This window comes from Carcharodon carcharias, chromosome 11, assembly GCF_017639515.1.
Source record: "Carcharodon carcharias isolate sCarCar2 chromosome 11, sCarCar2.pri, whole genome shotgun sequence".
Taxonomy (NCBI): Eukaryota; Metazoa; Chordata; class Chondrichthyes; order Lamniformes; family Lamnidae; genus Carcharodon; species Carcharodon carcharias.
This window is the reverse complement of record NC_054477.1, coordinates 62,576,124-62,600,048: the sequence shown is the minus strand read 5'-3', so window position 1 is coordinate 62,600,048 and position 23,925 is coordinate 62,576,124. Positions and strand designations below refer to the sequence as shown.

The 23,925-nt window shown below is 42.7% G+C and overlaps 1 protein-coding gene across 6 annotated transcripts in view; it reads right to left on the bottom strand.

The window, feature by feature from the left end:
* cwf19l2 (CWF19 like cell cycle control factor 2) overlaps positions 1-23,925 on the bottom strand; it is a 266,997-nt gene that overhangs the window by 166,323 nt on the left and 76,749 nt on the right. For all 6 annotated transcript variants that reach the window (XR_005944421.1, XM_041198939.1, XM_041198940.1 and 3 more), the window contains one exon: positions 7,443-7,558. Coding sequence is in view for 5 of the 6 variants with exons in the window: in XM_041198939.1 (XP_041054873.1) it covers positions 7,443-7,558 (116 nt within the window). In the remaining variant the exon portion in view is untranslated. The remainder of the gene's footprint in view (positions 1-7,442; positions 7,559-23,925) is intronic.

Sequence of the window (23,925 nt, the reverse complement as noted above, 5' to 3'; positions counted from 1 at the left end):
AAAATGTTAATTATTTATACTGTTTAAGCAGGGGGGGGGCAGGTGAAACTCAATGGAAGGCTAGTGATAGGTGGAGGCAAAGGAGAGATTACCAGAGTTGTCATGGACAAAAGGAAGTTCATGATAGTGATACTAGCTAAAGGGGGTGCTGATGGTGGCATTAAGATCAGAAAGCAGAATGTGATAAGAGCAGGACAAGGGTAAGCACTTTGGGAAGAACAACATGAACAAGTGACAGATAGCTCTTGTGGGGGGTAGGGGGCGGTGGCGGGAATAAAGATTGAAAATAGGGTAAAAGGTGGGGATAAAACAATGACTAAAAATGAAAATAAATAAAAATAAGTGGATAAAAAATAAAAAATAAAAATTAAGAAATGAGAATGAATATTGAAAAATGGGGATAAAAAGGAGGTGAGGATGGAGGAGAGACTTCATGGTCTGAAGTTGCTGAACTCAATGTTAAGTCTGGAAGGCTGTTAAGAGCCTAATCGGAAGATGAGGTGCTGTTCCTCCAGCTTGCGTTGGGCTTCACTGGAACATTGCAGCAGGCCAAGGGCGGACATGTGGGCAAGAGAGTAGGATGGTGTGTTGAAATGGCAAGTGACAGGAAGGTCCGGGTCATGCTTGCGGACAGACCGAAGGTGTTCTGCAAAGTGGTCACCCAGTCTGCGTTTGGTCTCTCCAATGTAGAGGAGACCACATTGGGAGCAGTGAATGCAGTAGAACAAATTGAAGGAGGCGCAAGTGAAGAGCTGATTCACCTGAGTGTTTGGGCCCTTGGACGGTGAGGAGGAAGGAGGTAAAGGGACAGGTGTTGCACCTTCTGCAATTGCATAGGAGGGGGTTGAGGTGTAGGGGGTGATGGAGAAGTGGACCAGGGTGTCCCAGAAGGAACAGTCCTACAGAATGCCGACAAGAGGTGTGAAGGGAAGATGTGTTTGGTGGTGGCATCATGCTGGAGTTGGTGGAAATGGCAGAGGGTGATCCTTTGAATGCGGAGGCTGGTGGGGTGAAAAGTGAGGACAAGGGGGGGGAGGGTGTGAGGGAAGAGGCTTGGGAGATGGGTCGGACACGGTTGAGGGCCCTGTCAACCACAGTGGGTGGGAAGCCTCAGTTAAGGGAGAAGGAAGACTTGTCAGAAGCGCTGTTTTGGAAAGTGGCATCATCGGAACAGATGCGACGGAGGCAAAAGAACTGAGAGAATGGGATAGAGTCCTTACAGGAAGCAGGGTGTGAGGAGTTGTAGTCGAGGTAGCTGTGGGAGTCGATGGGCTTGTTGTGAATATTGGTGGACAGTCTATCACCAGAAATGGAGACAGAGGTCAAGGAAGGGAAATGTCAGAGATGGACCACGCGAAGGTGATGGAGGGGTGGAAACTGGAAGCAAAATTGATAAAATTTTTCCAGGTCCAGACGTGAGCATGAAGTGGCACTGAAACAGTCATCAATGTACCAAAAAAAAAGTTGTGGGGGGTCCTGAGTAGGACTGGAATAAGGAATGTTCCACATACCTCATAAAGAGACAGGCATAACTGGGGCCCATGCGGGGCCTGGAAAAATTGATCAATTTTGCTTCCAATTTTCACCCCTCCATCACTTTCACATGGTCCATCTCTGACACTTCCTTCCCTCCCTTGACCTCTCTTAAACAGTGTAAATTTCATTACATTTGTACTTCTATTTAGCTCTGAAGAAGAGTCATAAGGGCGTGAAACATTAACTCTATTTTTCTCTCTACAGAAGCTGTTAGACTTGCTGAGTTTTCCCAGCATTTTCTGTTTTTGTTTCAGATTTCCAGCATCCGCAATATTTTACCTTTATAATTAATTTTTGTGTTGATTGCTTTCATTATCACTTCATTCTAAAGTTTTACTCCTTTGCAATCAAAAAAAGTAATCCGATAAAATCAGTTTTTGCCCGTCACTATAATTCCCACAAAACACAAGTGCTTTCTCAGAGTGCTGTTTTCAGATCAGAGGTGAAGCTTATTGTCTAGTTGAAAAAATGTGTAACATCATTTGTCTACATTGTGCAATTTAAGTTATCTTCTACATACTATTAAGAGGTTCTCAATATGTTTCTGTTGCTGGAGGAGTTTATTGAGTTTGACAGATTATCTTAATTGTGATTGTTTGTGATGATACTAAATGATTGGTGGAAAAGCCTTTTGCGCTCACAAAAATTAATGAAGCTTCTTTTTAATTTCTACCAGTATGAGAAAAACAATTATGAATATTGTCATTTGTGTATGTTCAAAGTTGTAAGAATTTCAGCACAACTGAACATCTAATCAGAATGCTCCTATAATAATCTTACTGAATCACTTGTTAAGCACAGGGTTCCCAACTCCACTAGTTCGGACAGAAGTTACTTTATTTTAAATTTGTTCATGGGATTGCCCATCCCTAATGCCCTTGTTCAGAGGGCATTTGAGAGTCCACATTGCTGTGGGTCTGGAGTCACATTTGGCCAGACCAGGTAAGGACAGCAGATTTCCTTCCCTTAAGGACATTAGTGAACTAGATGGGTTTTTATGACAATCGGCAATGGTTTCATGGTCGTCACTAGACTTTTAATTCCAGATTTCTTTTAAAAATTTAAATTTCACCATGGCAGGATACAAACCCAGGTCCCCCAAGCATTACCCTGGGTCTCTGGAATACCAGTCAGTGAGAATACCACTATGCCACTTCCCCCCCATCCTCAATTCATTCTTGCATGTTGGTCTGAAGTCCATCCCTGTGTGGAGTGAATGAACTGTCTCTGGGACATTGATTTAATTATCTTTCAGTTTCCATTCAGGGGCAAGGTGCATGAAGTTCCACTGTGCAGTGTAACTTCACACCTCTGGCCCAGTGAAGACACTCCACAGCCTCAGAGAGCCACCAATGGCTGGAAAGCCAAGATCAGTAGGAGAGGCTTGAGAGCTAGCAATTGGTGAGGGGCTAGGCAGGCAGTGGCAGTGTGTGGGTGGGGGGGGGAGAGAGAGAGAGAGAGAGAGAATCGTGGGAGACAGTAATCTGGCAGGCCCCAGGAATTAAGATTCGGAGATTCCAGATCCTAACCACTCACTGCATAAAAAAGATTTTTCCTCATGCTGTCTCTGGTACTTCTGCCAATCACCTTAAAGTGGTGTTTTCTGGTTTACCACCCTTTTGTCAATAAGAACAGTTTCTCCCTTTCAACTCTGTCCAGACCCCTAATGATTTTTGAGCACCTCTATCAAATCTCCTTTCAATTTTCCATAAGGGAGACAACCACAGATTTCCAATTTACCCATGTAAGCGAATTCCTTAACCCCAAAACCATTCTCATAAATCTTTTCTGCACCCTCTCCAATGCCTTCACATCCTTCCCAAAGCGTGGTGCACAGAATTGGACACCATAATCCACTGAGGCAGAATTAGTGTTTTATAAAGGATCATCATAACTTCCCTGCTTTTGTACTCCATGTGTGGAATTTTGCAGTAGAGACAGGCTGGCAGGCGGAAGGGGCGTCAAAATCATAGTGGATGGAATTAGGAGGGAAGCCCAACATGTATATGCCACTAGGGGATACTTCCAGGAGTAGCAGGACTGGCAGATGGAGGTCATGCTTGAAGGCGCAGTGGGATAATAGTTGAGCCTGTTAAACATCGAATTAGCATCAATTTATCAGGCTATTCATAATTTTCCCAGGGCCACAAAAGGACAACGGAGCTTCAGAACCTTGCCAGCTTTAAGGAGGAAGAGCTCAGCGAAAGATAAGTCTTTGTTGCAGTTGCCATCCATTGTGTGAGGTCGCATGGAATTGTAAGGGAGGGTGATAGTGAGTAAACTGTGGTAGTGGCAATCTGGAGGTTTGACAAACCTGGCAAGCACAGTGGAGGCATTCTGACTGAGTGTCATCTTTGACTTGCCAGAAGTGTACAACTTTGTATAGAGTAAGGGAATGGTAGTGGAAGGCCTTTCAAAGTAAATGCACTAATTTGCAATGGGCCGCATTCACTCAAACTTTGAGACTTCCAATGAAGAGGAGCATCAGAGAAGGAGAGAAGTTCAGCCACCAGGAGTAGGGCTCCAGCACACAGAGATGCACAAGGATCATGAGTTTGGAAGACAGCACAAATGAGGGGGGTGCAGTGGGGCACACAAGCAGTCTCTTGTGTGCAAAGACATCGCCCACCAGGGAGCGTTTACTTTCAGAAGCTCTGTTTCTTGCAAATGTCGGAACAGCAGTGTCGCCCAAGTATGTGCCTCTTCAGAGAGGTGATCACCAAGCTGTGTGCCATGATGGAAGAGCAGCTAATGGGAAATAGTGAGCAACTATTGCCTGTGACAGTGAAGGTCATCATAGCACTGACTTTCCACGCCCCAGGATCATTCCTGGGACCATCTGGAGATATCTACGGGATCCCCCAGTCTGAGGTTCATTGCTGCATCAAGATAATCACCAATGCCATGTGCAAGAAGGTCAGCCAATAAGTGCAATATTGCACTGATCAAACAATCAGGCTGAGAGGGCTATAGGTTTCGGGGCCAACACTGGACTCCCCCAGCAGGGTGTCACTGATGGTCACCAAGATTCCAACGGATGAGCTAGTGGCCTTCATCAACAGTTACTGCTTTATGTACAACTGGTCTGCGACTACCACGGACAGACCCTTCAGATGTTTGCAAGGCTCCCGGGAAGTTGTCAAGTTGCCTTCATACTAAAGCATTCTCAGGTGTCCAAGCTTTTCTGGCCCCTGGTGCACCTTCAAGGATGGATAATAGGTGGCAAGACATGGTTCCTTATGTCTGTGCGGAAGCCTGGCACAGATGCAGAGGAGACATACAACAGCTGTTTCACGATAACTCAAGCGACCATCGAGCAGACCATAGGGTTTCTAAAGATGTGGCTCGGATGCTGTGATCAATTGGGTGGAGCCCTTCAATATGCCCCAACAAGGGTCTCGCTTATCGTGGTAGTGGGCTGTGCTCTGCACAACCTGGCACTACAAAGAGGATAAATTTAAGGCAATGAGGCCATCCAGGAGCATGAAGCCTCCTCCAATCATTAGGATTTGGACGGGGCTGATGGCTAGGTGTACAATGATGAAGGCACTGAGCCAGCATGAGAGAGAGCGAGCGAGCGAGCTCAGGAGCGAGAGAGAGAAAGAGCGAAAGAGAGAGAGAGAGAGTGAAAGAGAGTGAAAAAGAGAGAGAAAGAGAAAGAGAGAGAGAGAGAAAGTGGAAGAGAAAAAGAAAGAGAAAGAAAGAGAAAGAGAGAAAGTGAAAGAGAGAGAAAGAGAAAGAGAGAGAAAGAGCAAAAGAGAGAGAGAGTGAAAGAGAGTGAAAAAGAGAGAAAGAAAGAGAAAGAGAGAGAGAGAAAGTGAAAAAGAAAGAAAGAGAGAAAGAGAGAAAGTGAAAGAGAGAGAAAGAGAGAGAAAGAGAAAGAGAGAGAAAGAGAGAGAAAGGGAAGGAGGGAAAGGGAAAGGGGAGAGCGCGGGCGCGGGGAGAGCGCGGGCGCGGGGAGAGCGCGGGCGCGGGGAGAGCGCGGGCGCGGGGAGAGCGCGGGCGCGGGGAGAGCACGGGCGCGGGGAGAGCACGGGCGCGGGGAGTGCGCAGGCGCGGGGAGTGCGCGGGCGCGGAGAGAGCGCGGGCGCGGAGAGAGCGCGGCGCGGAGAGAGCGCGGGCGCGGAGAGAGCGCGGGCGCGGAGAGAGCGCGGGCGCGGGGGAGACCGCGGACACGGACGCGAGGAAGATCGCAGGCGCAGGCGTGAGGGAGAGAGCGAGCGCGGGGGAGAGCGCGAGCGCAAGAGAAAGTGCAAGAGAGTCACTCGCCCCATCATAGGTGTGAACCATGCCTGTGCTGGTGTCAGCCTTACAGTCACAGAATTGTTACAGTGCAGGAGGATGCCATTTGGCCCATCGTGTCTGCACCAGCTCTCCGCATGAGCAACTCATCTAATTCCATTCCCCCGCCTTCTCCCCATAACCCTGCATATTCTTCCTTTTCAGATAACAGTCTATTTCCCATGTGAATGCTTCAATTGTACCTGCCCCTACCACGCCACTAGGCAGTGCATTCCAAACTATAACCACTCGCTGCATAAAAGTTTTTCCTCATGTCACTTTTGCTTCTTTCACTAATTACTTTAAATCCGTGCCCGCTCATTCTCCATCCTTTCGCGAATGAGAACAGCTTCTCTCTTGTAGTTAACGAGAGCAACTGCTTGGTTTCAATGACAGGTTCATCTTAGTGAATTTAACTTCAAACCAGTCAGCCTTTTCCTGTTCTTGCTTTCCATATGCCGAGAATGTAGATGGTGTCCTGAAGTAGGTCCCATTTTGCTTCAGCACGTTGTGTGGGAATGCCAGAGAGCATCTGTTCAATCAAGTCACAGAGCTGTGGGTCAACTCTGATTAACCAGTGTTCTCATCAAAGAGGCTTTCATGCTTGTGCCAGCCAATGCTACTGCCTGGGCATTGCCACTGAACAGATTGGCACCCCCTCTTCAAATTTATAACTTGTCACATTTAAGGATTCACGCTTAATGTTATGTGCTACATTCACTTTGCCAGACCGCATCAGGTCACTGATCTTTTTTCTACACTGCGACCACAAACGTGAGGCCACCTCTCAGTTGCCCGCCTCCTCTGCTATCTTCATCCAAGCTTTGTCTGGCGAATCAGCCTCCTTCTCCCATTTTCTCTCCAAGGACTTCCCTACAAGCCTGTGTCAACAGGAGGAGCATCCCTTGGGGAGCATCAGAAAATATGGGCAGCACTCTTTCTCTGCCTGCTGCCATTTCCCAAAGCTTCCAGTTGGTAGGCCTCCCTCTTAGTTTCCTCCAGGTTCTTATCCTTAAAACTATTGCGGGCTGCCTTTTAAAGATGGCGCCAGCCTAGCCTGAAATGGTACTTCCAACCCCTCACGCCACTTAACTTTTTGTTGCTTTGATAAATGAACATGAATAAAATTTTATTATATTTTTAACAAAAGAAATTCTATGTATAAGCTTTCTTCATAGCATTTTTAGCTATTAATGATGATTATCAGTTGCTGTGTAGAAATGTATTGTAATTCATTACAAAATATATCAATGGATGGTTAAAAAAAAGCTTTAAACTCATTCTCTTATGCAAGTATGGAGAATAAACACCTGCTTTTGTTAAATCTCATTTATTTAGTTTCCACACACATTGTAAGAGAAACAGTCATAGACTGAAGTTTGTAAAGGAATTAAGTATCAGAAGGCTTAAGAGCAAATCTAAGTACAATCAACACAATTTGTCAAATGCAGTGTGACACACGAGGTCAAATTACTGACTTCAACTGAACTTTACCAGGAATTAATAGACAGAAATGTGATTTCTCATCCAAACATGGGGAAATCAAAAGGGAAATAGAGTTTGAAGGTTAACAGACAGTAGCAATTCAATGATCATTTTGGCTAGTTACTTTAAAAAGTTCTTACCCCATATCTTGTAGCAATTACATCCTCCAGGCTGCATTGATCTCTCTCTGCCTGCTCCTTCATACGCTTGTAGGATTGTCTCAGCCAGCTCAGCCCACCATCTTCTACCATTGCAGCTATTGGTTCAAAAATATTACAGATAAGTTTAAGGTTCAATGATGTACAAAATACATTGTTTAAATTTAAATTAACATTATGATTTTATAAAAATTTGCAATCTTTAAAAAATAGGACTGTTGTTCTGTAGTAGTACGAAATAAAGAACAGGTTATCCTTACCACATCAGCGAGCCATTTACTAAATCAAATAACTCTGAATCTACTCATATTCTCTATTTATTTTTATTTCCTTTCTTTCCAGAAGTAACAAGCATGGTGAATAAAGAGGAACCTCTAAATGTGGTATTTGGATTTCCAAAAGGCATTAGATAAGGTGCCATATCAAAAATTACACAAAATAAGAGCACATATTAGTATGAATAAAGGGTTAGTTGGCTAACAGGAAGCAGACACTAAGGATAAATGGATCTTCTTCAGATTGGCAAGATGCAAGAAGTGGAGTGCCACAGGGATCAACTATTTGCAATCTATATCAATGACAGGAACAAATATATGGTAGCTAAATTTGCCGATGACAAGGTAGGTAGGAAAGTAAGTTGTCAAAAGGACAGAGTCTGCAAAGGAATATAAAATTGGTAAGTTTTACTGCAGCTATACAGGGCCTTGGTGAAACCACATCAAGAGCCACATTGGACTTGAAACGTTACCTCTGTTTCTCTTTCCACAGATACAGCCAGATCTGCTCAGTTTTCCTAGCATTTTCTGTTTTTATTTCCGATCTCCAGCATCTGCAGCATTTTGATATTATTCTAGAGTACTGTGTACAGTTTTGGTCATCTTATTTGAAAAAGGTTATAATTGCATTAGTAGTTCAGAGAAGATTCACTCAACTCATTCCTAGGATGTAGGAGCTTATCTTATGAAGGAAGGTTGAACAGGTTGGGCCTGTATCCATTGAAGTTTAGTAGAATGATAAGTGATCTTATTGAAACATATCCGATCCTGAGGGGATTTGATAGGGTAGATACCAGGAAGCTGTTTCCTCTTGTAAGGGGGACTAGAAATATGGAGCACAGTTTAAGAATAAAAGATCTCCCTTTTAAGGCTGAGATGAGGGGAATTTTTTTTCTCTCCAAGGATCATTAATCTGTGGAGTTCTTTTTCAGAAAGCAGTGGAAGTTGGATCATTTAATTTATTCAAGGCTGAGTTAGATAGATGTTTGACAGACAAGGGAGCCAAGGGTTACAGACAGCAGGTAGGAAAGTGAACTTGAGACCACAACCGGATCAGCCATGTTCTTATCAAATGATGGAGCAAGCTCAAAGGGAAGAATGGCCTGCTCCTGTTCTTAAGTCCTACGTTCTTATGTCCATTCATGCCCCCACACTTGCAGAGAAAAGTATGCTGTTCCCTCAGCAAACTCCTGAGCTCCTGCTGTGTTTGGCTGTGAGGGACCCAAAGTGGCCTCATTTCAGATGAAAAGATGGTGAGAATTCCTCAGTGACAGAACAGGAAACAGGATTCCTGACTTGTGGATCATTTGTTGAGTGCAATGTCAGGTATCAACTTATAATACTAAATATTCTTAACCAAGCATATGTACTCAGGTATTGAGAGCCGGGGCTCTCAATTTCATAAAAGGGAAATACTGCTGATGTTGGAAATCTGAAATAAAAACAGAAAATGATGGAAAAACTCTGGCAGCATCTGTGGAGAGAGAAACAGAGTTAACATTTTGAGTCCGTATGACTCTTCTTCAGCGTTCAAGAGTAGGTTTCTCTCAATTTCATATTGTGCCTTCTTTTGGCCCTCCCCAAATGTCAAAATACCTTGAACTCAATGTGGTGGGAGGGCAAGTTGCTGCTGCATACTGTGAGCTAATGCATTCAACTATGTTGCTGTGGGAAGTTGCTGAATGAGGGTATAAAACTGGCAGGGGAAAATACAATCAAATAGTGAGTCATCTTGGTCTCATTCCTGATGCCTCGCACAGTTTATATGTCAACCATTATTAAAGCAAAAAAATGAAGAAAGACAAAGTGACTTGGACATTTTAAAAACAAGATTTCAGTAGGGATTAGGATGAGATTAGTCAAAGAGCATTGCAATGCTCTTCAAATTACTCTCAACTTCATCCCTACTGTCACCACCATCCAAAACATGGCATAAAGTGGCAAAGTTAGAAACCTTAGAATGAGTCTTGAATCAATATTTTAATTTGCAGAAGATATACTTCAGGTTAGGAAAAGGAGTAAAAATACTTATGGGTGGAATAGTGTCACAGTTTCTTCTTTAGCTCTTTGTTTAATCTCCCTTTATATTAGCTGTTGTCTTATATAAAGTGTGTGATTAGTTCAGGAGAAATGTTTTTTAACTTGAAAGACAACAGTAGGCTGTAAAATGCATCAACTACGTTAATGTTCAAAAGTTTGGGGAATAGGTCAAGAGGCATGCTTCAGCACTCAGATTTCAATAATCCTGCAAGTTGCAGCAGCAGCAGTCGGTGGTAAGATTTAGCAAACTCTTTGTTTGAGATTGCTAGTTTTGGTATGAAATTAGGAGCTGGGATGAATCTTCCCAAACTCTTATTGCTGAAGTCTGCAAAAAGCAAACATACATCAAATCTGAGTGGGCTGGATTCAACTGCAGGGCTCAGGAGTTAAAAAAACAATCTGCTAACCCACATCCAGTCTTTCAGCGCTTCTATTAACTGAACATTGTACTTAAGAGTTAACACGTAATATTTTTCAGTGACATGCTCACACATTCAAGCACAATGATACAGTGAACAGTTATAAAACACAGGAACAAGAACCATTTCAAAAGAAACAAAAACAAAAATAGCTGGAGAAACTCAGCAGGTCTGACAGCATATGTGGAGAGAAATACAGTTAACATTTCGCGTCCGTATGACTCTCCATCAGAACAAAGAAATATAGAAATGAGGTGAAATATAAGCTGGATGAGGGGGGGTGGGGCAGGTAGAGCTGAATAAAAGGCCAGTGATAGGTGGAGGCAAAGAAGAGATTGCCAAAGATGTCATTGACAAAAGGACAAGAGGGTGTTGACGGTGGTGATATTAGCTAAGGAACGTGCTAATTAAGGGTAGAAAGCAGGATGAGCAAGTGACAGATAGCCCTAGTGGGGGGGGGGGGGGGGGGGGGTTCGAAATAGGCTAAAAGGTAGAGATAAAACAATGCATGGAAATACATTTTAAAAAATGGAAATAGGTGGGAAAATAAAAATATATTTTAAAAAATTATAAATGATTGAAAAAAGGGGGATCAGAAAGGGAGTAGGGATGGAGGAGAGAGTTCATGGTCTGAAATTGTTGAACTCAGTATTAAGTCTGAAAGGCTGCAAAGTGCCTAGTCGGAAGATGAGGTGCTGTTCCTCCTTGCGGTGAGCTTCACTGGAACACTGCATCAGGCCAAGGGCGGACATGTGGGCATCAGGGCAGGGTGGTATGTTGAAATGGCAAGCGACAGGGAGGCCTGGGTCATGCTTGCAGACAGACCGAAGGTGTTCCACAAAGCGGTCACCCAGTCTGCATTTGGTCTCTCCAATATAGAGGAGGCCGCATTGGGAATAGCGAATGCAGTAGACTAAATTGAGGGAAGTGCAAGTAAAATGCTGCTTCATTTGAAAGGAGTGTTTGGGCCCTTGGATGGTGAGGAGGGGGGAAGTAAAGGGACAGGTATTGCACCTTCTGCAGTTGCATGGGAAGGTGCCGTGGAAGGGGGTTGAGGTGTAGGGGGTGATGGAGGAGTGGACCAGGGTGTCCCGGAGGGAACGATCCCTGCAGAATGCCGCCGGGGGGGTGAAGGGAAGATGTGTTTGGTAGTGGCATCATGCTGGAGTCGGCGGAAATGGCGGAGGATGATCCTTTGAATGCAGAGGCTGGTTGGCTGATAAGTGAGGACAAGGGGGACCCTATCATGGTTCTGGGAGGAGAGGAAGGTGTGAGGGCGGATGCGTGGGAGATGGGCCAGACACGGATGAGGGCCCTGTCAACTACCTTGGTTGGAAATCCTCAGCTAAGGAAGAAGGAAGACATGTCAGAGGAACTGTTTTGGAAAGTGGCATCATTACCATTTCAAAAGAGTTTTATACATTTTAGGTCTTTAGAATTAGGCAGTCAAAATATTTATAATCATTAAATTTAGTGTTATGACTAGTTTTATAAGCAAAAGAAAGAAGAACAGAGCAATTCCATTAGGTTTGATAGCCCAATGGGCTGGAATCCGGTTTCAGGTATAATTGTGCACCAATGGAGACGTAATTGAAAACCATTTCTCAGAATCTGAATTTAATTAAACAGGTTAAAATTAATTAATTGAACATTCAAATTTCAGCTACTAGTAACTTATAACATTTCTCTCCAAGATAACAGTTATAATTGTGTAGAATATTCAGCACATAATCAAGCTCTGAAGTCATATGGGGGCTCAAAACTTTAACTCTGTTTTTCTCTCTCCACAGATACTGCCAGACCTGCTGAGTTTTTCCAACATTTTCTGTTTTTATTTTAGGTTTCCAGCATCGGCAGTATTTTGCTTTTCACATAAATAAGTATTTTGGCCCAACTAGTCTGAATTGGTGTTTATATTTCACAAGTCTCCTCCCAACTCAGCCTTTCAGTACATCTTTCTTTTCTCACAGGTACTCTTTGAGCTTCCTTTTGAAAGCATCCAAGCTATTTGCCTCAACAACTTCCTGTGGCAGCAAGTTCCACATTCTAACCACTCTCTAATTTCTCCTTTTACCCTATTGGATTTTTAGTAACCTTCTTGCATTTATAGCTCTAGTTTTAGATTCTCACGCAAGTGGAAATATTCTTGTCATATTTAACCTGTACAATCCATTCATAATTTGAGAGACTTCTATCAGCTCACCTCCAAGTCTTCTATTTTCTAAAGAAAAGGTCCCAATACCTGTGATCTCTCCCAAAAGCTGCAATCTCTTAGTTCTGATACCATCTTTGTAAATTTTTTTCCTGCCCTTTCCCTAGTGCTTCTATTGAGATCAGAACTGTGCCCAGTACTCTAAGTGCGGCCTGTCCAGGGTCCCATAAAGGTTTAGCGTAATGTCACTATATTTGAGTTCTATAACCCTAGAAATAAATCCCAGTGCATTTGTAGCATTTTTATTTGCTTTGCTAACATGCAATGCTATTTTTAATGAGTTGTTCAACAGTATCCTTAGATCTCTTTGCTCTTTTACCCCATTCAGTTTTGTATTTCTTAGGGTATGAGCGATTTTGAAAACAAGTATAAATAGCATCTATCGTATTACCCTTTATCTACTATTCCTGTCACTTTTGTGAAGAATCTATCAGATTAGTTAAGCATGACTTAGCCTTTTGAAATCAATGCTGACTATTTTTCATTATATTTTCTCTCTCAATATGCTCCATCACTTATTTTATTATAGATTCCAATAACTTTCCTATCACTGAGGGCAAGCTGACTGGTCCTATTGTTCCCAGAGTTTGTTGCATCTCCCTATTGGTTTACAGGCACAACATCAGCTGCCTGCCAGCCATATGGTGCTATCCCTCTTCTACGTAGCCATGTTTCAATCATCCCGACAATATCTAGATCCTGTCTAAAGTTATCAGCTCTGGTTTACCCATTTTGTTTTGAATACTACGTGTAATGCTACACCAACAATGTGAATTGTTTCATTTATTATTCGTCTCCTATTGTTTTTAATAGTTATTTTACCTTTATGCTCCATAGCTTTATCCAATCTCTGGTCATTTGTGTTATCCTTATTCTTTCCTTTAGTTTGTCCATTACTCTCTCATGCTGATTCTTTCATTGTTAGGTTCCTGTAATTTTTAACTGTTCCCTCCCCCTCACCCCATGTTATTAATTTAAAGTCTTGTGTACAACTCTAACTATCCTTTCCACTTGGACCTTGGTCCCAGCCCGTTTAAGGGGAAACCTGTCCCAGCTCCCTCCTGTCCCAGTACTGGTGCCATGACATAGGACCACTCATTCCCACACCATTCCTTTAATTACGGATTGACTTTCCTAATCTGTTTGGCCCAATGCCAACTTGCATGTAGCTCAGATAACAATTTTAATTGTTAAAAAATTGGCAGGTCTAATGTTGGTGTCAATCACCAACTAATTAATATTTATAACAAGGTTGTTTAATTGTAAATATGAACAATTTTCAACATGGAAATCTGTAAAAGATTTAATATCAAACAGCTGCAGTTCTCCACTAAAATGTTAATTTTTTGAGCTGTCATTAAGAAGTTTAAATTAGCAATGAAGAAAATAGTCAAAACCTCAAAGGCTGCAAAACTCCAACTTTCTCTTTTCTCAAGTGATTGGCAGTATATTCATTTTTAAAAGCTTATTGGAGTGTCCAAGGAGTTCACTCATTATTAGAATATGTACCATGTTATGAAAAGCTTTACAGGTTCTAAGCCGTTACTTGTACTAACACTTCAGTGAATTATTAAGGGAATACTTCTTTGTTGGTTGAATAAGACGTTAACCTATCTGTCTATTTTGGTAGACATAAAGATACATGGCACATTCAAAGAGTAGAGAGGATTCTTTGTGACTGATCAACATGTATCCCTCAAAATATAACCAAAATAAATTAGTCATTTATCGCATTTGTTCCTTGTGGAACTTTGCTGTTTGCAAAGTAGTTGTTGGATTTGTTTTAAAAATGTATATATGAACATACGAATTAGGAGCAGGAGTAGGCCACTTGGCCCCTCAAGCTTGCTCCACCATTCAATAAGATCATGGCTGATCTGATTTTAACCTCAACTTCACATTCCTGCCTAACCCCAATAGCCTTTCATCCCCTTGCTTATCAAGAATCTATGTACCTCTGCCTTAAAGATATTCAAAAAATCTACCTCAACCACCTTTGGAGGAAAACAATTCCAAAGTCTCAAAACCCTCAGAAAAAAATTTTCCTCATCCTTGTCCTAAATGGACGACATTTATTTTGAAACAGTGACCCCGACTTAAAGATTCTCCCACAAGAGGAAGCATCCCTTCCACATCCATCCGGTTAAGTCTCCTCAGGATCTTGTATGTTTCAATCAAGTTGCCTCTCATTCTTCTAAACTCCAGCGGATACAAGTCTAGCTTGTCCAGCCTTTCTTCACAAGACAATCTGCCCATTCCAGGTATTAGTTTAGTAAACCCTTTTGAACTGTTTCTAATGTACTTACATCTTTCCTAAAATGAGACCAATTTTGTGCACAGTACTCCAGATGTGGTCTAATCAAAGCCCTGTGTAAGTGAAGCATGACCTTCCCCACTCTCAGTTTAAAACAGCAAGAGTACAGCTGGGATTTTCAGTTTAAAACAGCAAGAGGCGAGCCGGGATTTTCACAGTTTAAATCAACGAGAGGAAATCTGGGATTTGTACAGTTTAAAACAGCGAGAGGGGAGGCGGGAGCACACGGAGAAGGGCAGCCACGGTGGGAGATAAAAAACGGCGGCAGAGAGTTCCTTCAACCTGTTTCTACCTGTCAGAGCCGAAGGGTGCCACCATGAGAAAACAGGTAGGTGATTGGTGGGTATCTCTTCCACGTCTCTTTTGATTGGCCAAGCGGTTTAAATCAGAAGATGTTATTACAGCTGAAGAGTACAGTTAAGAAATTCATTTAAAATATTTAACATCCAAATTAATTAATTAAATACAATAGAGATGGCTGGGCAGGCGATATGTTGCAGCTGTAGTATGTGGGCTCTGGTGGATGTCAGTACAATCCACAGTGTAGCAAATGTTGGCTGCTCGAGGAACTTTGGCTCAGAGTTAATGAGCTAGAGTCCGAACTGCGGACACTGCAACACATCAGGGAAGGAGAGAGTTATCCAGACACTGTTTCAGAAGGCAGTCACACCCCTTAGATTAATTACATCAAACTTGGTCCGTGGTCAGGGACAGAAAGGTGTGACTTGCAAGTGAGGCAGGTATGGGGATCCAGATTTTAGCTTTGGTGGAGGCTCAGCCAGTGCCCTTGCCCAAAAGGTACAAGGTTCTTGCTGCCGGTGCGGACGAGGGCACTGACTGCAGGGACGATGAGCAAACTGACCACAGCACCGTGGTACAGAGGGTCATTCAAGTCAGGGGAGAAAAGAGAAATGTAATAGTAATAGGGGATAGCATGTTAGGGGAATAGATACCGCAACAAAGACAGAGAGTCCCGAAGGCTGTGTTGCCTACCTGGTGCCAAGGTTAAGGACTTCCCCTTCTGGGCTGGAGAGGAATTTGGAGTGGGAGGGGAAGGATCCAGTTGTTGTGGTCCACGTAGGTGCCAACGACATAGATAGGACTAGGAAAGAGGTTCTGCTGAGCGACTACAAGCAGCTCAGAGCTAAATTAAAAAGCAGAAATAATCTCTGGATTACCACCTGAGCCACATGCAAATTAGCGTAGGGTAAATAAGATCTGAGAGGTAAATGCGTTGCTCAAAGATTGGGATGGGAGAAATGGGCTCCGATTCGTGGGGCACTAGCACCAGTACTGGAGAAGGAGATAGCTGTTCTGTTGGGATGGGTTTCATTTGAACCCTGCTGGGACCGGTGTCCTGGCGAATTATATATCTAGGGTTGTAGAAAGGACTTTAAGCTAATTAGTAGGGGGGAGGGTTCAAATGTAGGAAAGTTTAAAAAATCAAAAAGAAACGAGAGAGCAGAGGTGCAGGGTAATGAAGAGGTGAACGATAATCAAAGTGTGGCAGGAAGGGGCAGAAAATATAAGCAGAAGAGAGTGCAGCAGAAATTAGAACCAGAATGAGTAATAATGGTAAAAGGTCGAAGCTCAAGGCTCTTTATCTGAATGCATGCCGTATTTGTAACAAGATAGATGAGTTAATGGCACAAATAGAAATAAATAGGTATGACTTGATAGCTATTACAGGGTGACCAAGACTGGGAACTCAAAATTCAAGGGTATTCAATGTTCTGGAAAAATAGGCAAAAAGGAAAAAGAGGCGGGGTAGCTTTGTTAATAAAGGAAGGTATCAGTGCAGTGGTGAGTAGTGATATAGGTGCAACAGATCATGATGTGGACATTTGGTTTGGGTGGAAATAAGGGATAACAAGGGGAAGAAGTCATGGGTGGGAGTCGTCTATAGGCCCCCAAAGAGTTGCCTCACTGCAGGACAAAGTATCAGATTGGCAAGGGTAACAAGGAAGATGAATTTGTAGAGTGCATCAGGGATTGTTTCTTCAAGCAATACATTGCAGAACCTACCCAGGAACAGGCTATCTTAGATCTAGTAATGCACAATGAGGTAGGATTAATAAGAGATCTCATAGTTAAGGTTCCTCCAGGGGATGGCGATCACAACATGGTAGAATTTCAATTTCAGTTTGAGGGCGAGCAACTCTGGTCTCAAACCAGTGTCCTCAACTTAAGTAAGGACAATTACAGAGGTATGAAGAAAGAGTAGCTAAAGCGGGCTGGGAAAATAGACTAAGGGGAAGGTCAGTGGATGAGCAGTGGCAGATATTCAAGCAGATATTTCATTATGCTCAGCAAAAATTTATCCCAGTCAAAAAGAAGGACTCGATGAGAAGGCTGAATCACCCATGGTTAACAAAAGCAGTCAAGGAGAGTATCCAATCAAAAACAAAGGCATACAAAGCAGCGAAAACTGGTGGTGGGCTAAAGGATTGGGAGTTTTATTAGGAACCAGCAGCAGATGGCTAAAAAGCTAATGAACAGGGAGAAAATTGATTATGAAAGTAAATTGGCAAGAAATATAAAAACAGCAAGAGCTTCTACGGGTATATAAGAGAGTAGCTAAAGTGAGCACGGGACCCTTGGAGGATGCGACTGGAGAACTGATAATGGAACAGGAAAATGACATAATTTAAACCAGTATTTTGCATTGGTCTTCACAGTGGAGGACATGATAAACATATCCAAAGATATCAGATAAACAAGGAGCTAATGGGAGCAAAGATATTGTAACAGTCTCTAACACGAGAAACAAAGCATTTGACAAACTAATGGGACTAAAGGAATACAAGTCACCAGGAGCTGATGGCCTGCATCCAAGGGTTTTAAAGGAAGTGGCTGCAGAGACAGTGGAGGCATTGGTCGAAATATTCCAGAACTCACTGGATTTCCCAGGAGATTGGAAAACCGTTAATGTGATGCCCCTGATCAAGAAGGTGGGGGGAGACATAAAGCAGAAAACTATTGGCCAGTCAGCCTAACGTCTGTCATTGGGAAAATGCTAGAGTTCATTATTAAGGAAGAAATAGCAGGACATTTACAAAAGGTTAAAGCAATCAGAGTCAACGTGGTTTTGTGAAAAGGAAATCATGTTTGCCAAATTTGCTAGAACTCTTTGAGGATATAACAAGCAGAGTTGATAAAGTGGAACCAGTAGATGTAGTGTATTTGGATTTCCAGAAGGCATTCAATAGGGTGCCATATAAAAGGTTATTGCACAAGATAGAAACTCACAGTATTGGGGTTAATATATTAGCATGGATTGAGGATTGGTTAACACACAGAAGACAGAGAGTCTGGATTATTGTGTCTTTTTCAGGTTGGAAAGACATAACTAGGGAAGTGCCACAAGGATCAGTCCTAGGGCCTCAAATATTTACTATCTATATTAATGAATTGGAGGAGGGGCAGAGTGTAATGTATCCAAATTTGCTGATGTTACAAAAATAGGTAGGAGAGCATGTTATGATGAGGGCATAAGAAACCTATAAGGGGATATAGTCAGATTGAGCGGGTGGGCAAAAGCTTCGTAGATGGAGTTTAATGTAGGAAAGTGTGAGGTCGCGCACTTTGGTAGGAAAATTCAAAAGGTAGACTATTATTTAAATGGAGAGAGACTCCTAAGAAGTGCAGCACAGAAGGATCTGGGTGTTCTTGTGCACAAAACGTTTGCATGCAGGTGCAGCAAGTAATTAAGGCGGCAAGTGGAATTTTGGCCTTTATTGCTAGGGGGCTGAAGTTTAAAAATAGAGACTTATTACAACTGTACAGGGTGTTGGTGAGGCCGCACCTGGAGTACTGTGTACAGTTTTGATCCCCGTATTTAAGAAAGGGTATACTGGCATTGGCAGCAGTTCAAAAGAGATTCACTAGGCTGATTCTTGGAATGAAGGGGTTGTTAACAAGAACAGATAAACAGGTTAGACCTTTATTCTTTGGAGTTTAGAAGAATGAGGGATGAAACGTACAAATTGAAATGTACAAGATTCTGAAGGGGCTTGACAGGGTAGATGTTGGGAAGAGGTTTCCACTAGTGGTGGAATCTCAAACTAGGGGGCATAATTACAGAATAAGGGGACACTCATTTAAAACTAAGATCCGAAGGAATTTCTTCTATCAGAGGGTAGTGAATGCCGGGAATTCTCTACCCCAGAGAGTTGTAGAGACTAGATCACTGAAAGTATGTAAAGAGGAGGTGGATAGATTTTTGAATTATTGGGAGGTTGAGGGCTGAGGAGCTGACACAAAAGAGGGACGGAGGCCTGGGGCAGATCAGCCATGATCTTATTGAATGGTGGGGCAGGCTTGAGGGGCCGAATGGCCTACTCCTGCTCCTATTTCTTATGTTCTATGTTCTTATCTGCTCTTGTATTCAATTACCCTCACAATAAATGAGTGTTCTGTTAGCTTTGCTAATTGCTTGCTGCACCTGCATACTAACCTTTAGTGATTCGTGCACTAGGACATCCAGATCTCTCTGTATCTTACAGCTCTGCAATCTCTCACTGTTTAGATAGTATGCCTCTCTTTTATTCATCATGCAAAAATGGACAACCTCACATTTTCCTACATTATGCTCCATTTGCCAGATCTTTGCCCACTCATTTAATCTATATATCTTTCTGCTGCCTCCTTCTGTCCTCTTCACAACTTATTTTCCTATCTTCATTTCATCAGCAAATTTAGCAACCATACCAACCGGTCTCTTCGTCCAATTCATTTATATAAATTGTAAAGAGTTGAGGACCCAGCACTAAACCCTGTGGCGCACTACTCGTCACATCCTATCAACCAGAAAATTAGCCATTTATGCTTACACTCTGCTTCCTGTTAGCTAGCCAGTCTGCTATCCATACCAATATGTTACCCCTACACCATGAGCTTTTATTTTCCACAATAATCTCTGATGAGGCACCTCATCAAATGCCTTTTGAAAATCTAAGTACAGTACATCCACCAGTTCCTCTTTATCCACAGCACCTGTTACTACTTCAAAGAACTTCAATAAATTGGTTAAACATGATTTCCTTTCATAAAACCATCTTGACTCTGCCTGATTACCTTGAATTTATCTAAATGCTGTAAAAGCATCTTTAATAATAGTTACTAATACTTTCTTTATGACAAATATTAAGCTAACTGGCCTGTAGCTTCCTGAGTCCCTCCCTTTTTGAATAAAGGAGTTACTTACATTAGCTAATTTCCAATTGATTGGAACCTTCGCCAAATCTAGTGAATTTTGGGAAATTAAAACCAACTCATCAACTGTCTCACAAGCCATTTCTTTTAAGACCCTCAGATGAAATCCATCAGAGCCTGGGGATTTGGCTACCTACAGTTCCAACAATTTGTTGCTAAGTGCCACTTCCCTGGTGATTGAAATTTTCTTGAGTTCCTCCCTCCCTTCCAATTCCTGGTTTCCAGCTATTTCTGGGATGTTACCTGTATCCTCTACAGTGAAGACCGATGCAAAATACTTACTCAATTCATCTGCCCTCTCCTTATTTTCCATTACTAACTTGCCAAACTCATGTTCTATAGGACTAATGCTCACTTTGTTAACTTTCTTATTTTTTTAATATATATATATAGAAACTCTTACTGTCTGTCTTTATATCTCTAGCTAGCTTTCTCTCATACTCTAATTTTTCCCTTATTAATCGTTGAGTCATTCTTTGCTGTTTTTTATAATCCACCCAATCTTCTGACTTGCCAGCCATCTTTGCGCAATTGTAAGGTTTTCCTCTGAGTTTGATGCCATCCTTAACTTTTTTAGTTAACCACAGATGGTGGATCCTCCCCTTGGAATTTTTCTGACGTTGGAAGGTATCTATTCTGTGTATTCTGAAATATCCCCTTAAATGTCTGCCACTTCATCTCTACCTTAACTTAAATTGCCAGTTCACTTTTGCTAACTCTGTTTTCATGCCTTCGTAACTGCCCTTAAGTTTAAAATACAAGTCTTAGACCCACTCCACTCTCCCTCAACCCAAATATAAAAATCAATCATATTATAATCACTGCTACCTGCATTCACTATGAGGTCATTAATCAATCTCATTGCACAACACCAGGTCTGGTATAGCCTGCTCCAGAGCATACTGATCTAAGAAATTATCCCAAAAACATTCTATGAATTTGTTCTGATGATGCCACTTTCCAAAACAGTTCCTCTGACATGTCTTCCTTCTTCCTTAACCGAGGTTTTCCACCTACGGTGCTTGACAGGGCCTTCAACCATATCCGGCTCATCTCCGGCACATCCATCCTCACACCTTCCTCTCCCTCCCAGAACCATGATAGGCTCCCCCTTGTCCTCACTTATCGCCCCACCAGCCTCTGCGTTCAAAGGGTCATCCTCCATCATTTCCGCCAACTCCAGTATGATGCCACCATCAAACACATCTTCCCTTCACCCCCTCTGGCGGCATTCCGCAGGGTTCCCTCCGGGACACCCTGGTCCACTCCTCCAACCCCTCCCATGGCACCTTTCCATGCAACTGCAGAAGGTGCAACACCTGGCCCTATACTTCCCCCCTACTCACCATCCAAGAGACCAAACACTCCTTTCAAGTGAAGCAGCATTTCACTTGCACTTCACTCAATTTAGTCTACTGCATTCACTGCTCCCAATGCAGTCTCTTCTACATTGGAGAGACCAAATGCAGACTGGGTGATTGTTTTGCAGAACACCTTCGGTCTGTCCGCAAGCATGACCCAGACCTCCCTGTTGCTTGCTATTTCAACACACCACCCTGCTCTGATACCCACATGTCCGTCCTTGGCCTGCTGCAATGTCCCAGTGAAGCTCAACGCAAACTGGAGGAACAGCATCTCATCTTCTGACTAGGCACTTTACAGCCTGCCAGACCTAACATTGAGTACAACAACTTCAGATCATGAATGCTCTCCTCCATCCCCACCCCCTTTCCAAACCCCCTTTTTCCAATCATAAAAACATAGAATTATAGTTTTTAAATATATTTTTCTTTTCCCACCTATTTCCATTATTTTTAAATGTATTTCCATCCATTGTTTCATCTCCACCTTTTAGCCTATTTCAATCCCTTCCCCCTCACCCCACCCCCACCAGGGCTATCTGTTACTTGCTCATCCTGCTTTCTACCCTTAATGTCACCATTAGCAGATTCCTTAGCTAATATCACCACCGTCAACACCCCTTTTGCCCTTTTGTCTATGACATCTCTGGCAATCTCTTCTTTGCCTCCACCTATCACTGACCCTCTATCCAGCTCTACCTGTCCCACCCCCCCTCAACCAGCTTATATTTCACCTCATTTCTATATTTTCTCAGTTCTGATGAGTCATACGGACTCAAAACATTAACTGTATTCCTCTCCGCAGATGCTGTTAGGCCTGAATTTTTCCAGCTACTTTTATTTTTGTTTCAGATTTCCTGCATCCACAGTATTTTGCTTTTATCTATGAATTTGTCATCTATGCTATCTTTTCTCATTAAATGTCAACTTACAAAACAAAAAAAAACATTCAACTGAAAAACAGCCTCTTCTATGTGTGCTTCAGAATCGACAATTCAGGTTTTTTCTGTAAAACTGGAACCCAACTGCGTTATACCAACAAATAAAATTAAGTATTGAAGTACAAATGGGAATGCAGTGGGACATGAAGTTCATAAACATGTTGTCATCTCCCAAATTCACATCCATCTTTCCCACAACTCCACAATGAATTTTTTCCCATCAGGTCTCCAATCCAATTAAAACATTGAAATGACCCAAGTCAAAGTCACAAATGGCTGTGAAGTACTTCAGGACAACCCAAGGATGTGATAAGGTGTTATGGGGTTATGAAAAATGCAAATTCAACTTTTTAAACTTTTCAGATTTTGGTAACAACTGACATACATGGTGCAGATGCTGAGAATTATAATAATCATTTCTCCTTTAGAAGTCAGGCAACAGAGAAAAGGAATGCACTACCAATGGTCCTGAGGAATGTGTAAAAGTAGTCTCTTAAGTTGCTGTCCTCACACCTTCTCCTCCCTCCCAGAAACATGATAGGGTCCCCCTTGTCCTCACTTATCACCCCACCAGCCTCCGCATTCAAAGGATCATCCTCCGCCATTTCCGCCAACTCCAGCATGATGCCACCACCAAACACATCTTCCCTTCACCCCCCCCTATCGGCATTCCGTAGGGATCGTTCCCTCCAGGACACCCTGGTCCACTCCTCCATCACCCCCTACTCCTCAACCCCCACCTATGGCACCACCCCATGCCCACGCAAAAGATGTAACACCTGCCCCTTCACTTCCTCTCTCCTCACCGTCCAAGGGCCCAAACACTCCTTTCAAGTGAAGCAGCATTTCACTTGCATTTCCCCCAACTTAGTCTACCGTATCCGTTGCTCCCAATGCGGTCTCCTCTACATTGAAGAGACCAAACGTAAACTGGGCGACCGCTTTGCAGAATACCTGTGGTCTGTCTGCAAGAATGACCCAAACCTCCCTGTCGCTTGCCATTTTAACACTCCACCCTGCTCTCTTGACCACATGTCTGTCATTGGCTTGCTGCATTATTCCAATGAAGCCCAACGCAAACTGGAGGAACAACACCTCATCTTCCGACTGGGCACTTTACAGCCTTCTGGACTGAATATTGAATTCAACAACTTTAGGTCCTGAACTCCCTCCTCCATCCCCACCCCCTTTCTGTTTCTTCCCCCTTCCTTTTGTTTTTTCCAATAAATTATATAGATTTTTCTTTTCCCACCTATTTTCATTATTTTTAAATATTTTATGCTCCCCCCACCCCCACTAGAGCTATACCTTAATTCCACAACCACCCATTCTTAATTAGCACATTCGTTTAGATATATATCACCAACTTGAACACCTATGTGTTCTTTTGTTCTGTTGTCTGTGACATCTTTTGATGATCTGCTTCTATTACTGCTTGCTCTACAACCACACCCCCCCTTCCACTTCTCTCCACACACACACACACACACACACACACACACACACACACACACACACACACACACACCTTAAACCAGATTTTTTGTTTTTATCTTAAGTTGCTGGTCAACTTTCTAAGGCTGAACTTACACCAGGTTTTTAGCATTGGTGCAAAGAAAAAGTGCTCTGCACCTAAAGTTGTAATATTAATGTGGACTCAGAGCACTAGCTTACTCTGGAATGACTGAC